The sequence below is a fragment of the Aulostomus chinensis genome, chromosome 8, assembly GCF_037954235.1.
Source record: "Aulostomus chinensis isolate RoL2024-O1b breed Wild chromosome 8, RoL_Achi_v1.0, whole genome shotgun sequence".
NCBI lineage: Eukaryota > Metazoa > Chordata > Actinopteri > Syngnathiformes > Aulostomidae > Aulostomus > Aulostomus chinensis.
In genome coordinates this window covers 18,924,237-18,939,673 of record NC_141327.1, presented here as the reverse complement: position 1 = coordinate 18,939,673, position 15,437 = coordinate 18,924,237, and the positions used below count along the sequence as shown (strand labels likewise).

The 15,437-nt window shown below is 41.7% G+C and overlaps 1 protein-coding gene across 11 annotated transcripts in view; it reads left to right on the top strand.

Moving 5' to 3' along the window:
• Window positions 1-15,437, top strand: part of slit2 (slit homolog 2 (Drosophila)) — a 91,392-nt gene that overhangs the window by 60,819 nt on the left and 15,136 nt on the right. For 5 of the 11 annotated variants that reach the window (XM_086211496.1, XM_086211488.1, XM_086211487.1 and 2 more), the window contains 15 exons: window positions 190-353; window positions 798-936; window positions 3,290-3,361; window positions 3,528-3,599; window positions 7,162-7,233; window positions 7,501-7,644; window positions 8,699-8,862; window positions 9,123-9,146; window positions 10,296-10,313; window positions 12,028-12,178; window positions 12,313-12,387; window positions 12,676-12,819; window positions 13,863-14,006; window positions 14,091-14,257; window positions 14,342-14,474. In XM_086211496.1, coding sequence (XP_086067622.1) covers window positions 190-353; window positions 798-936; window positions 3,290-3,361; window positions 3,528-3,599; window positions 7,162-7,233; window positions 7,501-7,644; window positions 8,699-8,862; window positions 9,123-9,146; window positions 10,296-10,313; window positions 12,028-12,178; window positions 12,313-12,387; window positions 12,676-12,819; window positions 13,863-14,006; window positions 14,091-14,257; window positions 14,342-14,474 — 1,683 coding nt within the window. The remainder of the gene's footprint in view (window positions 1-189; window positions 354-797; window positions 937-3,289; window positions 3,362-3,527; window positions 3,600-7,161; window positions 7,234-7,500; window positions 7,645-8,698; window positions 8,863-9,122; window positions 9,147-10,295; window positions 10,314-12,027; window positions 12,179-12,312; window positions 12,388-12,675; window positions 12,820-13,862; window positions 14,007-14,090; window positions 14,258-14,341; window positions 14,475-15,437) is intronic. The other 6 variants (XM_086211497.1, XM_086211489.1, XM_086211492.1 and 3 more) reach the window with 3 other exon arrangements.

Below are 15,437 nucleotides of genomic sequence, written 5' to 3'. Positions count from 1 at the left end.
GGGAGGTGCTCCTGTCACACGCGCTTGTTTGTACAATTGATTGATTGATCTGTGCTTTCACCCCTCTCCCGCCCCCCCACGCACACACATACTGAAATCTATAAATCCCCCCCACACACACACCTTTTCTTGCCGCTCCTCTACCCCCTCATCACCTCTCCTCCCTCGCTGCCTCCCTGTCTCCGCCAGTCGCCTGCACTCCAACAACCTGCAGTGTGACTGCCATGTGGCTTGGCTATCCGAGTGGCTGCGGCAGCGCCCCCGACTGGGACTCTACACACAGTGCATGGCCCCACCTCACTTGAGGGGGCACAATGTGGCCGAGGTGCAGAAGAAGGAGTTCGTCTGCATAGGTAGGTGGGGAGGAGGGGAGGGCGGGATGACGCGTGTGTGTACAGGACCTTTTGCCTTACTGTCTGCTCCATGACACACATCCGCTTTCTGTCTTACATTCGCAAACCCATTTTGTCTCATTTGCTTTTTCTCGCTCATCGTTTCTCAAGATGAGGATGAAGGCAAGTATTCACCTTCCATTGTATAGCTTGCCTTTAAAGTTTGGATGAAATACTACCTTTATAATCAAGAACACAAGTTGGAAAATAATCTTGCAGACAGACAAGGTCACCAGCAAGTTAACGAGCAGTATCTTTTTATGCCTTTACACTCTGTTGCCTCTCTGCTGTTTCAGTCGTCTACCTTCGTCATTGAATTCTGTCAGCTTGAATATCTGCCGCAGGGATTTACTCTGAGCATTACACATTATCCGTGGATAATATTGGCCCTCTGTCTCCGTGTAGGTCACCAGTCGTCATCATCTTCCTCCTGCAGTGTGTTACAGTGCCCAGAGTCCTGCACCTGCAGTAACAACATTGTAGACTGCAGAGGGAAAGGTCTGACAGAAATACCCACTAACCTGCCTGAAACCATTACTGAGATGTAAGACACACGCTCAATTAAGTACACTCACACACACACACACACACACACACACACACTCACACACACGCATACACACACATTTGATGTGGTGATATTTCTTTTGCTCTTTCACTGTGTGTTTCTCCATATACCTTCTTTTTCCACCTTTCTGTTTCACGACTTTTTTTTCTCGCTGCTCACTGGAATAAAACCACACATCTGTGAAATGAGAAAGCCTGGCCATGCAGCTCGTCCCTGCTTAAGACAATAATGAAGGGATGAGGGAGACCGAATCAAAGGATTAATCTGAAGGGCGAGCCAGATCATATCTTTATCTGAAAGGTGGTATCATGAAGAAGAAAAAAAAGAAAGAAAGATGAAGAAGCAGAGCCATCAGATTTAAAGTGACAAATTACAGAACATCCCCGAACAGAAGATTGAGAAAATTTTGCAGGGAAAGATTTTCTTTGTTTTATTATGGTGAAAATATGACACAGCAATTTTATTGTTGAAATGATTTGAGCCAATATATCTTGTACTGACATAGCGTAGTTAACTCTGTGCTTCATTAATATCACAGGAAATACATATTCATAATCATCAGATGTCAGATTCAGATGATAATCAAATATCAATTTGTTTCGCGGTCTGCTCTGTCCCCATCTTTTGTTGCATGATGACTGTTGCAAAATCGTTGCGGCTACAGACCACGCCCACCTCCTGGCTGCTATCTGAGCACAGACACAGGTGATGACGTCTCTGCACACAAGTACAGGATATTTGACTTGGACTTGACTGCTTTAAAACTGTCTAGAGACTTGGTTTGACACCCTTGCTGTTTGCTTATGAAGACTTTTGATTCTGATCTGTTTGGATTTGTCTGTGAGGAGGCTTGATTCGGGCCTGTCTGAACCGATTTCCAACACATCTTGGACTAGTTTCAATAACTGATGTTACATTTGTCTTGGGAAGACTTGATTTGAAATAGAGATGCGTAGGTCCAATCCCCAAGCACGTCAGCCGACACTGATTCTGATGTCAGAGCTCTTTCTTTGGTGAATAATATCACTACTATTGTTGATGTTTACATTCTGTGACATTGCTATTAAGAGCAAAGAATTATATACAGATGCATTATGGCATCATTAAATCTGATTTTATTCAAATGCTATTTATTTGTATAGTTTATTTCCTGTCTCTAATTTGAAAACTTTTATGGCAAGACTTTTTACTTGCCTCATTTGACTTCTGAGAGTTCACCTGATCGCACCTGAGGGCAGACTAAAAAGCGTCCGTCCGCACCAAGAACAACAACTCACGATAACTGCAAGCATCCACACTGATGAATGATTATATTTTGCAAACAGTGATGCTGAGCCAGCAGCTCAGGAAAATGGATATGGATGATTTGTTGCCTCTGTACACTGCACAGAGGAATAAAAAATCCAACTAGAAGGATATGAAGCATCTCCTCATCTCTAAGAATAACTAAACTTCTGATTCGGAGGGTGAGCTTGCTCATATTCCATGTTTTAAAACCTCAAAGATCAATCTCTCCCCTCTGTCGTGATGAATGATAGCGACTTCCTGCGAAATGTCGTGGATTTTGATTTCCCCCCCATCAAATTGCTGCCAACTGTAACATCGTCGTTGTGGCGTGCGAATAAGAATGATTTTGAAAACCACATATTCATCGTCATTGTTATGGTTGTTGTTGTTGTGGAATGCTCTTTCCACTTGACAGGATTTATTTTAGATGATTTTAGCCAAACTGAGACCGAATATGGTCTCAGACACGCCATCCTAGACAGGACAAAATGAAAACAGTGACAGTAGTTAGACGTTACGATAAAAAAAAAAAAATACAATATGACTATGATAAACAATAAAATGTCCTGTGGGACCAGTCATGCATGTTAGTGAAGACAGGAAAGAAACAAACTCATGTGATGAAAGTATTTCTCAACTGAACGGTTGGTTAGGAAGTCATTGCCGCGGTGTCGCGGTGACTGAATGGGAAATGTTTAGAGAACAGCTGTTTGGTTCTGATTGGACCCACTCCTGCTCTCTTTTCCTCTCATCTGACTGACACAGTCCCGCTGGTGCTCAAAAGAGCACACCCCAGATAGTTTAGGGTGTGTGTGTGTGTGTGTGTGTGTGTGTGTGTCTGAGAATACACAATTTAAAGAGTGCAAAAGATCGAACAAATAAGAGAAACTTTGGCAACGGTCATCAAAGCGACTTATCTGGAAATGTTCCCCTTAGCCAGAGCCCCTGGGAATGAGCAGCAATCAACGATACTGCAAAGATAGCTGTGATAGGGGAATGTTAATGTCGCTTCTCAATGGTCTGTGTGTGTGTTTGGTTCCAGACGACTGGAGCAGAACGCCATCAAGGTGATCCCAGCTGGGGCCTTTTCTCCTTATAAGAAGCTACGCAGGATGTGAGTAGAAGAGAGGAGATCTATTTTCTCTGCACTCCATTGATAAATGCATCTTTTCCTGTCGTCTTTCTGGTTTGAGTTGACCTTCATTTTTGTCTGTTCCTCTCACTTTTCTCCTCCGCTGTCTGTGGTTCTACGCTTCTCTGTTTTTCGTGGCTCTTCACAGAGACTTGAGTAACAACCAGATATCAGAATTAGCTTCAGACGCCTTCCAAGGTCTACGCTCGCTCAACTCACTGTGAGTACTTCAGAAAGTCATGCTGAGGTTTTTAACCGTTACATGGAACAAGTTGCTCAGGTGGTGGTCAAAGGACTGAGTCGACAAACCTAAATCAGTATTACTAAGAAATGTGTTTCATAAACATGAAGAATTTCAAACTTCACAAATTGAAGAGGAGACACGTGAAGACTGAACTCTAGTGCCAAAGGTTTATAGAGAGATGGTAGCTTGATTTAACCATGACAGTTTTTGTCATGGTTTAAGTATAAATGTTAAAAGCAGTATGGCCCATGTATGAATACATAAAAAAATAAAAAAAATGAAAGGAGCACCTCTAGCCACAGACTATTTCATTTTCACAATAGTCTCCTGTTACACAACCAGTCTGTGTTTAAGTGCAAGTGAAGATAATCTTCAACAGGAAGTCTGTCTCTGATGGATTTGTAAATCACACAATTTTGGGTAGCAATTTCACCCTTTTTTGTCCCCGAAACATTTGGCTGACTTTTTTGTGGATAGGTTGACACAGCAACAAAACTAAAAACCCCAAGTTGCGCGAACTGGAATTGACTTTTAAAGTTTACAACGCTAAACATGTCCATGTGTCAAAGAAATCAGATAGGAGTACAGAAGATCGGTTATCAGACATCTAGATGCATGTTTTTAAGAGTGGTGCTGCTGACTTCCTCCTGAATCTCAGGTCTGACTGTCTGCTTTGCGTGTGAAGCTTAAGGAAGGAAGACGGGGTGAGGAGGAGGGGAGGGGGAGGAAGGGAGCCGTGTCAAGTTTTTTTTTTTTCATGAAGGAGTTATATTAAGGTCTTGTCTCTCCAAAGTCAATAATTCATAAATGCTGAATTGCTGAATGGAGGCTTCTGCCACCTCATTACACATTCACCACAGAGAGAATGGGACACACGCGTTCATGCTGACACACCACATACAGCAGGGCGTTCACATTCAGCTGCACCGCGTGTTCAGTCAGTGTGTGTCAGAGTTTTGTTGGAGAGGATGTAAATGAGCCATCGATTCTGTCTGTGCATGTGCCTCGATGTGTGTGCGTGTGCGTGCTTCCTAATGTGAGTAAGACACATAAATGAAGCGTCCTCTCCCATATCATGTGTTTGCCAACCTCAGGTCTCCCAGGGACAGCCACTCAGCGCAATGAAATAAAAGCCAATCTAAAACACATGTTCTGAGACTGCTTACATACACAGCTCTGCTTAGTGTGGAGATGACTGATAACTGTGTGTGTGTGTGTGTGAGAGAGAGAGAGAGAGAGAGAGAGAAAGGTATTTGTTGAGCAAAGCAGTGGCAGTCTCACCCGTGACCTGTGTGTGTTTGTAATCTGATGTATTTATAAAAAGCTGATAACAACATACATTCCTCACACGGCAGCTAGAGTTATGCAGGGTTTTTTTTTTTTTTTTCATTAAGATGCCTAAATGAAAAGTGTTCATAACTAGTTACACTTCATGGTCTGACTGTTGACATACAGCCAGGTGTTGGCTAACTGCGAGTGCTTTATTGATTTGTTTTTACTTGGAAGCCAAGAAAGAAAAGAGGGTCATATTATTCTTCACTGAGGTCACATCATTTTGGTCTCTCTGCATGATTCTGCTCTTCAGCACCGAGCCAAAACGTCACTCCTTTAATCTTGTGGTGCATTAACGTCGTAAGAGCCAACACAACTAAAGACATTAGAGCGCTTCCGCTTTGTGCATATTTCTGAGAATTGCATGATTACGATAATTATGCAATTATCAATAGAATAATTGATTTAATGACTGATAGGAGGTTATTGTTTTTTATTATGGATAATTGAGACCTGCTGTATGTCCAAGTTTAGAAAATTCATGGTATAAGAAAAAAGAAACACACCTAACTGTTGGAGGCTTAGTGAGGCCAGTTTTTTAAACATGAACACAAACCTATAATCATATTACACCCAAGTACTTTCTTTCAAGTACTCATAAATTGAAACCAAGAAGATGCTTTTCCTTGCTGTATTACTTTTTAGTGACTCAGAATGCGGAAAGTGGCAGTCATGTTCATTGAGCTTGAAGCTAATGCCGACTGATGACCAACAACAACTATAGCAGCAAAACTGCCTTAAAAACATCAAACTCTAAAGCACACAATCTGGCATAGTCCATACCTTATTTATCCAGCTGTATACTCAGTAATTGAAACATTTTGATTGAAGCTAAAGTCAAGCAAACAAAAAGGGTTCCATTGTAGCGTTACCATTAACAAAATCTAGCAAATTCTGCTGTGTTGTAGTTTTAAACTCAATTTAAAATGTTCATGGATTACTGAGCACAAAGCTGGATAAAGACGATGTGCCTTACAATGTACTTGAGAGTTTGTAAATTGACACTTTTTTCAGGTTTGGGGCAGTTTTGATGCAGTAGCTGTCATTAGCCATTAGCATCCTTTTGCTTCAAGCTACTAGCACATTATCGTGAACAAAATCTAGCAAATTCTGATGTGTTGTAGTTTTAAGCTCAATTTAAAATGTTCATGGATTACTGAGCACACTGCAGGATAAAGAAGATGTGGATTATAATGCACTTGAGAGTTTCTATACTGACACTTTTTTTCAAATTTGGAGCAGTTTTGTTGCAGTAGCTGTCGTTAGCCATTAGCATCCATGAGCTTCAAGCTAGTAGCACACATCGCTGAGTCTGCAATCTGGAGTCACAACAAATGCAGGAGGGAAAAACATATAGGCCTATGTGTGACCAAGACATCTATTTATGAGTACTTGAAAGGCAAAAAATTTTGTGTAAATTATCATTTAGTCATTGTAGGAACAATAAATGAAGGCTTTTTACCTCTTTCATAAAAAAAACCCCAAAAACTGTTATTCATCATACTTAAGTGCAAATGGAAGTTGATGAATAACAAAAATCAGATGGGTCCTCCATTCTTGTTTCAGTGTGTGAGTTTATGTTTTCAGAGCAAGCATATTACTGAATATTGGAGAATATGTGCCTCAGTAAAGATGGTGATCTTGAAACTCTACTGTCCGTCATGTGTGATGGACCGCTGACCTGGAAGTCTTCATATCTTATTGCTATTGCTAATGCTTACATGTGCTTGGAGCATATTATATTTGTTTTGTTTATACGTAAAAGCAGAAAAAAATCACTTCAAAGCATTTGCTGAATCTTTTTAGTGACATAATTTAAATTCTAATTAGATGTCACCACAGGCAGTGGAAATTTTGCCACCAGTTTGTAATCCACTGAGTAGATGCTCTAATTGTCAGAAAATCCAAATGTGAATTATTGCCAGTTGCCTGCAATTACATTCATTTTCAGTTTAATGTAAATCCAGCATTAGTCACATTTGTGCATATTTCTTGGAGCCGCAGTTTTATAACACAATATGCGTATTTTTTCCTGATATTCTTACTGCTTATGACATGAAGAAAATGTTTGTATTTTACCTTCATTTTTCAAAAAGGTATAAGGGACTAGGCCCTGTCCTATGCACAATCTTGATATGTAAATATTGATATGAAAGTATTATTTATAATTTGTTAGAACTTTTATTGTGATGTTTGTTTTCCCCAGGGTTCTCTATGGAAATAAAATCACAGAGATTTCCAAGGGACTTTTTGAAGGACTTTTTTCACTGCAGCTATTGTGAGCACTCACACACACACACACACACACACACACACACACACACACACACACAAACACACACACTTACCTCATTGATATTCTACTGAGAAGTGCTTAGCTAAAACACTGTCATCATATTGGAGACATCATAATGGAAAACTATCATCACTGACCTGTAACATTCGAAACACTCGTTGAAGACTGATAACAGGATAAGCCTTTGCTCTCTCTCTCTCTCTCTCTCTCTCTCTTGCTCTCCTTCACTCTGTCATTCGTGTCTTTCAGGTTACTGAATGCTAATAAGATAGCGTGTCTACGTGTGGATGCATTTCAGGACCTCCACAACCTCAATCTGCTTTCACTATATGACAACAAGCTCCAGACCATCGCCAAGGGAACCTTCTCATCCCTGAGAGCCATACAAACACTGTACGTATACACACACACACACACACACACACACACACACACACACACACACACTCACACTCACAACTCAATTATATTTCCAGAGTAGCAGAACTGCAGAAAATAACCCAATTAAATACAAACAACACTATTAGCTGTGCTGTGGATTTTGTGGACTCATTTGTTCTCTGTTGCTCCCACTTGTTGATTCAAATTACTGAGCAGGGTATTTTTGTAATTTGTATCTGGAGGGCATCTTTAAGAAATGAAAAGAATATTCATATTTTACAGTACAACAGAGTATTTCACAGACCAGTTTCATCTCTTTCAAAAGCCTTAATAGACTTGTGCATTTATTTTATATTTATTTTTGATATTCGTTTTTAAAATGAATCAAATGTGTGTACTTGTGTGCAAATGCACTTCCCTGAAATAGCCTTGAGGGATGAATAATGTATTCTGAATTAAATTGAATTTCGGATGTCACCATGGATCCTCCACAGACTATATTTAATCTAATGTTTTACATGCTGGATTACTTTTCTTTATTAATACAACATTTTCAAGAATAGACTTTATATTTCTTTTATGAACACGATTCACTTTTGTTGCATGCAATTCTGCCAACATGAAATTATGTTAACTTTAATAACTATATCCACCATTGCCATGATCAATGTACCCTTGCAATTTCCAATTTACTATAGTTTGCTCGATTTTACTGTCCATCGTTTTTTTTTTTTGAGCGTCTGAAATGTGTGAAATTAAAGAAGTATATCACCCTCATAAAATCCCTTGACAAAATGCAAAAATTGTTCCACACAACTTTTCTGCGAACAATGGTGCGCCTCTCAATTCATGGATCAAAAGTTAATTACAGTAACTGATGCACTCTATCTGGGTGAAGATGAAAAATGATGATTCCTAAATCCGTTTCACTGTGATTAAACTGTAGACTCGTATGATTGTGTAATATTTTTAGGCCTTGTGCACAACTTTACTCTGCTCTGACAGCTTACGTGTCTTTTGTATGTTCCACGTGTCCATGTTTGTGTGCGATGTGTGTGTCGATCAGTCACTTAGCCCAGAACCCGTTTATCTGTGACTGCCATCTGAAGTGGCTGGCAGACTACCTGCAGGACAATCCCATCGAAACCAGCGGCGCCCGCTGCACAAGTCCTCGCCGGCTTGCCAACAAAAGAATCGGACAAATCAAGAGCAAGAAGTTCCGCTGCTCAGGTACCAACAGGCTTGCCATGATAAACATGAGCTCATTATTCTGACAAGCTCCTGTCTTCTCATTCTGTGTCTTCCTGCTGGGATTTTTCCTCTTTACTCACGTTGATTCCCTGTTCTACATTTGCAGCTCTCTCTCTATCATTTGGACACACACACACACTGCCAGGGATCTTGTAACCTTTAGTGTGTTTTTTTGATTTTTTTGTGTTTTTGTTTTTGTTTTTTTACTTCTTCTCTCTGTGTTTCTGTCTCTCCATTAGCAAGAGAGCAGTATTTCATCCCAGGTATTGTACATCAGGCATGTGTGTGTGTGTGTGTTCGCTCTATCACTGCAGATGCTGCACACTCAAACACGCTTCATGGCACTTGGACCTTTGAATGCCAGGATGTTGTCCTGTTATGGTTTAAATTACATCACAATGTATCAAGTTTAACCAGGCACCAGATAATCACACTCTGGTCCCAGCGCTTGGTTGGTAACCTTGACGACAGACGGGATAAACAATTTTATTTATCAGCTTTGGTCACTGTCAGCTGGGCACTGCATGCAAGACGCTGGTTAAATTAAAGTATATTCATACAGCTCACTCTATTTGATTCTTTTCGTTTCGTGGCCCATCTAATGATAGCTAATGTATGAGCGTGTGTCCGCGAGCATCTGTGTCTGTTTCGCCCACTGCAGAACATCAAAAGGTCACACAGTTACCATGCTCAGAGGGGTGCTGGGAAATATGTAAATCTGACATGCATATGAGATCAGTAGCAGGGCTAAGGGCGGTCATTACCACAGCACACAGTGTGTGTGTGTGTGTGTGTGTGCACGCGCACGTGTGTGTGTGTGTGTGTGTGCGCGCGCTCAGTGCAGTCATTAACTCTACAGCTCAGCGAGGGGACAGAGGTTTCAAAGCCCAGATACCACATACAGGGTAGAGCTGAATAATTTCAGATTTTCAGTTTAAAAGTTGAATAAACATGTTTTATTCCGTGGTACAGCCTTGGTATCGCGCCTTAGATAAATACGTTTCAAATCCTCCAGTTTAATTTGCATCGTGTCGCCTTGTTAGTTCAGATCTTATCAAATATTTATGTTTGAACAGATGCTCTGAACACTGGAAACTTTAATTCCAGTTTTAACCATTTCTTGTGTTCGTCAGGGAAGTGTTCACCAGGTAAAATCCCACTAAAAGGTTCTGAGTCAGAAAGCTTTTAAACACATGAGGCTGAAATGCATCCACCAAATGCCAGCACGATGCTCACTAGGATGCTCACTCACCAGGGTTATTAACCCTTTAAATGAATCACTGCTTGAATGAAATATTTAAAAAAAGAAAAAAAAACAGCATTTTTCTCCGATCTTCAGCCTTCTCCGTCCTGCTCAAATAAACAAGTGAAATTCCTTCTTCTTTCTCCTACTGCCTCTCTCACACACTCAGGAGTACACCATGCTGGCTGTAAGTAACACAAACAAACACACACAAACACACACATTTCTTGCGTCAACTCCGACCCCTCACCTCTCGTTCCTGAGCCAGCCTTTGACCTTTACCGCGGTGACCTTTGACCCCCTGTGCCTCCTCTTGTCTTTCAAGATGACATTGAACTTATGATCACAGTGCTTTGTGTATTATCTGATTTTGTGCGTGCGTGCGTGCGTGCGAGCGAGCGTGCGTGCGAGCGAGCGTGCGTGCGTGTGTGTCTGTGTGTGTGTGTGTGTCTGTGTGTGTCTGTGTGTGTGTGAGAGGGCTTCTCTTGGTTTCAATGCTGCTGTAACTCTCCTCCCATTCCTCTAATGCTGCTTTGTTCCTGCCGTTGTTTGTTACGTCTGTGAATTCAGATTTCTTTAAATGTTTTTTCTCCTCCCTGCTTTTTATTGACTGACAACCCCCCCCACACACCCCGTCTGATCAAGTCCTCTTCTCCTCCTCCTTCTCCTGCCCCTCCTTGATCCTTTCTCTTTCTTCTATTTCCTTAAGGCAGCTCTCTGTCTTCCCACTTCTTCCAGCTTTCTTTCTAGAGTCTTCATTTTCAATAGTTTTCCTCTCGTTCTCCTGTATCATCCCCTCACCTCCTCATTTTCTCCTCCTCTTTTCAGCTGTCTCCTTTTCTTCTCAATCTCAGTCATTATCTCCCTCTCATCCGCTCCTCCTTTTCTTAGTCCTTCACTTTCACATTCTCTCCTCTTCTCCTACTCTCCTTCTTAATGCTTTTCATCTTTTAACCCCTTTTCATTTGAATTCTCCCCTCCTCTCTTTTCTTTCATACGCCTCATCTTCATCTTCATATCCTTTCTTCAACTCCTCCTCTTTCTCCTCTCCCACTCTCTTTCACACTCTCCTCTTCCATGACTCCTCTGTTTCTTCCTCCTTATCCCATCGTTTACTCCACTCTTCTCCTGCCCCCCCATCCCTGTGTTCCAGCAGAGGAGCAGTCAATCAGCAGGTTGTTCCTTTGTGCTTGATCTAACCATGTGGCTGCCAGGTTCCTAAAGTGGAACATGGTTCTGTCAAGCACCATGGAACGGCTCTGCAAAATCCCTACAGCATGGCCAAGACGCAAGAGACAGCAATCTCCTGCCGCTGAGCGAGACCTGTGTGTATGTGTATGTGTATGTGTGTGTGTGTGTGTCTGTGTGTATGTGTGTGTGTGTTTCCAGTATGATAAATGACTTCCTGGGTGTGTAAGAATTTTTCTGCTATGATCTAAGTTTTGATGCTGTATGTGTCGCCTTCTTTACACTAACCGTTGCTTCGTAGTTTGACAGGACTGAAAAACTCCTGAACTTCCTCATGATGTATGTGTGTGTGCGTGCGTGCGTGCGTGTGTGCGTGCTTGCTTGGAAACATGTCTTGATTTCAACAGTTTGTGTGTGTCTGGTGAACTTTGCTCTTCAAGGCCGTTATACAAATGCAGCGTTTTGATGAAAGTCCACTGGGGAATGTCACATGTGATTACAATCAGCATAATTGTTTGATCTTAATTCATTCATTTTTGACAAATTCAGCTGAAAACAAAAGCAACCCGGCCCCTCTGCAATTTCTCAAAACTCTTGTAAACTGTATTACGACCTTTACTTCGTCCATCGGAGGTGATACCAGTGAATGCTGGGGTTCGATTACAGTATAGGGTGTGGCTATTGTTTGATGTTGAGCCTGTGATTGTGGACAGGTACGGAAGATTACCGCAGCAAGCTGGGAGGGGACTGCTTCGCCGACTTGGCCTGCCCTGAGAAGTGCCGCTGTGAGGGTACCACTGTTGACTGCTCCAACCAGAAACTCACCAAAATACCAGATCACATCCCTCAATACACAGCTGAACTGTGAGTCTTCTTTTGCATTTGCTTCCTACTGTCTGTGTGTGGTATAGAGGAAACCTTGAATCGCCCTCCATCTCTTCTCCTCCTCGTCTGGCGTTGACTCCAATTGTCTCTGAGCACCTCTTCTCTGTTCTCAGGCGTCTGAACAACAATGAATTCACTGTGCTGGAGGCGACAGGGATCTTCAAAAAGTTACCTCAGCTGAGGAAGATGTGAGTCAGATATGTTGTAAACGTAACTGGAACATACGTGATTCTGAAGAAGTCATGCTAGGGTCACATTAGCAACAGTAATTGTTGACATGTGAACAGACAAGAACATTGAAAGAGACTAAAATGAAACATGTGTATTTCCCTTTGTATGACTATCTTCCTTTTATGTTCACTGAATTCCCCATTGACGCCTTTGTCCTCTCATTGCACCCTCTAATTCTCTCTTATTTTCTCTCTTCTATCCTTTCCCTCTCTCACTTTTTTTTCTTCCCTCTCCTTCTTCCCCAGTAACCTGAGTAATAACCGTATCACTGACATCGAGGAAGGGACTTTTGAAGGAGCTTCAGGGGTCAATGAGCTGATTCTGACCTCCAACAGACTGGAAAACATTCACCATCGCATGCTGAAGGGACTCAGTGGCCTCCGAACACTGTGGGTACACACACACACACACACACTTGGGTGCATATGCAAAACACAAACAAGTATGCATGAAATATTTAAATATGTTCTTACATACTGCGACAAGGTAAACAAAAACATTTAAACAAAGGGAAGAAGCAGTATGATAACTAGAGGGCACACAGTGAGGAGAACACACACTCACCAGAGCCAATGTCATACAAGCAATTTTGTGGGCCCTCGCACCACAACACATGTGCGAGTGTGTTGCTCTGTGTGTGGCTGCTAGAGAACATACACACTCGCTGTATATGAAGTGGAGAATATTTTTTCTTCCTTGGGTACTTTCCCTCACACCCCACCGAGTTTGATGAAAACTAGCCTGCTTTTTGCATAATCTTTCTGACAGACAAACGGCACCTCCTTGTCATTTTCACTGTTTTTATTTGTAGCCATAGTGTTTTTAATTGGCTTTTGTTGGCTTTTCTTTTGTATTTATCTGTGTGTGGGAAGTACTTTTTAACAGTTGTTTTGAAAAGCACTACATAAATAACATTATTATTTTCATATTGTTGATATAACTGGGAGTAGAACCATTATGAGCTTTAAAAGTGATCATAAAACTTTAAAATCAATTCTAAAGCTGATATATTACCAGTAAAAAGATGTTGGAAATGGAGTCGTGGGATTGTGAAAAAGCAGAGCAGCTGCGTTTTGTACGAGCTGAATGTCTGAGATTGCTTTTTGGCTGAATAGGAGTTAAAATAATCCAAGCGATATCAAATAAAGGCAAAGATGACTTTCTCACACTCCAGCAGAGAAAAAGGACTGACCTTTGTTATACTCCTTAAGTGATAAAAACAGAAGTGAACAGTGTTTGTCATTCAAATGAAACATCACACCCAGATCTCTGGCTGCAGGTTTGAGGGCTCCAAGATGTTTCTGTAAAGTGGACCAAAGAGAATTACTTCTGACTTGTTTTCATTTAACTGGAGAAGATTCTGGGACCGACACAGTAATTTACTTTTCGTGTGTGTGTGTGTGTGTGTGTGTGTGTGTGCGCGTGTGCGTAGTATGCTGAGGAGTAACCGCATCAGCTGTGTGAGTAACAGCAGCTTTGTTGGGTTGAGCTCTGTTCGTCTCCTGTCACTCTACGACAACCAGATCACCTCCATGAACCCCGGAGCCTTCGACACACTGCACTCCCTCTCCACGCTGTGAGTACATTTGAGAGAACACAAACAAATAGACAAAGTTTACACCATGTCACCAAACTCTTCTAAATCCACTCTCGCCTCCAGCAACCTCCTGGCTAATCCCTTCAACTGTAACTGTCATCTGGCTTGGCTGGGCGATTGGCTGAGAAGGAAACGCATCGTCACGGGTAACCCTCGCTGCCAGAGCCCCTACTTCCTGAAAGAGATCCCCATCCAGGATGTAGCTGTCCAAGATTTTGCCTGTGAAGATGGTAAAATGGATCAAATAATAACATGTGATGTGTTGTAACAACATATTCCCCTTCATAACTTCTTTCCTATCATCCCTCATCCAGGTAATGATGAGAACAGCTGCTCTCCAGTGCTGAGGTGTCCTGCAGAGTGTTCCTGCCTGGACACGGTGGTGCGCTGCAGCAACAAGGGTCTCACCACACTGCCTAAAGGTCTCCCAAAAGAGACCACTGAACTGTGAGTTAAGTCTCCTTAAGTGGAACATCTTTCTCCACTGCAATGGATTCCTTTTTATAAAGTCTGACTGCTTTACTGTACCCAGTTGAGACATTTAGGGTTAATGTAGACAATGCAGCACCACAGAGACTAAAGGACAGTCCATGCCAGCTATCATCACTCGCCCATCTTATGAAACAGATTGCATCCATAAATGTAACTGTCCACATTGACTAAGAGCCAGGTATCATTCCCCTTGCACTCATTGAGTGCTTTATATCACATCGGCATAAAAGATTCACCTCTGTTTTAATCAAGACAGCAGACTACACGGAACGCGTGACGGTACGACGACGCATAACAGTGAGCAAAGCTAATTCAGGTTCCTCCTTTAATAAATACTGCCATCATGTGAGCAACCCATATTCTATCAATACTCTTGACATAAGACTGACATGGTTGCTAAAGCTAATCCGCTGCTTTTTTTTTTCGGGGACGTGTCCTGTTTCACTTTTAGCATGAGGCGCTACAGTATGCAAAGACTGTTTTTGTCCATCCAATTCTGACATGAGGAGGCCCGCTGCTGTCCTGCCAGCACCTCATGAGCTTGACAGGACACCTGGTTCAGAGTTATTATGAGGACTGGTACGAACTGAAACTGCAAGTGCTGCGGCGGCGCTTATGCAGCTCTGACCTTGGTGTGATTTAGAGGGAACACCTCACCTTACACTGATTAGCTGCCAATGTTGCATCAGATGTGTTTTTCTAGACAGCTTCAGACACTTAAATCAATTTATATCTTTAAAAAATTCTTGTTAGTCAAATGTTATACTTCTGTCCATTGGAACACTTATAGTATATTGTTCTTTTGAGACAATGTACCTTGGAGGGAATGTTTTGAAGAAGTGTAAGTAAACAACTTGTCTCATACCTCCATTTCTGAGTGTGTACTTTTTTAGTGTTCATGTGGAAAAGACACACATC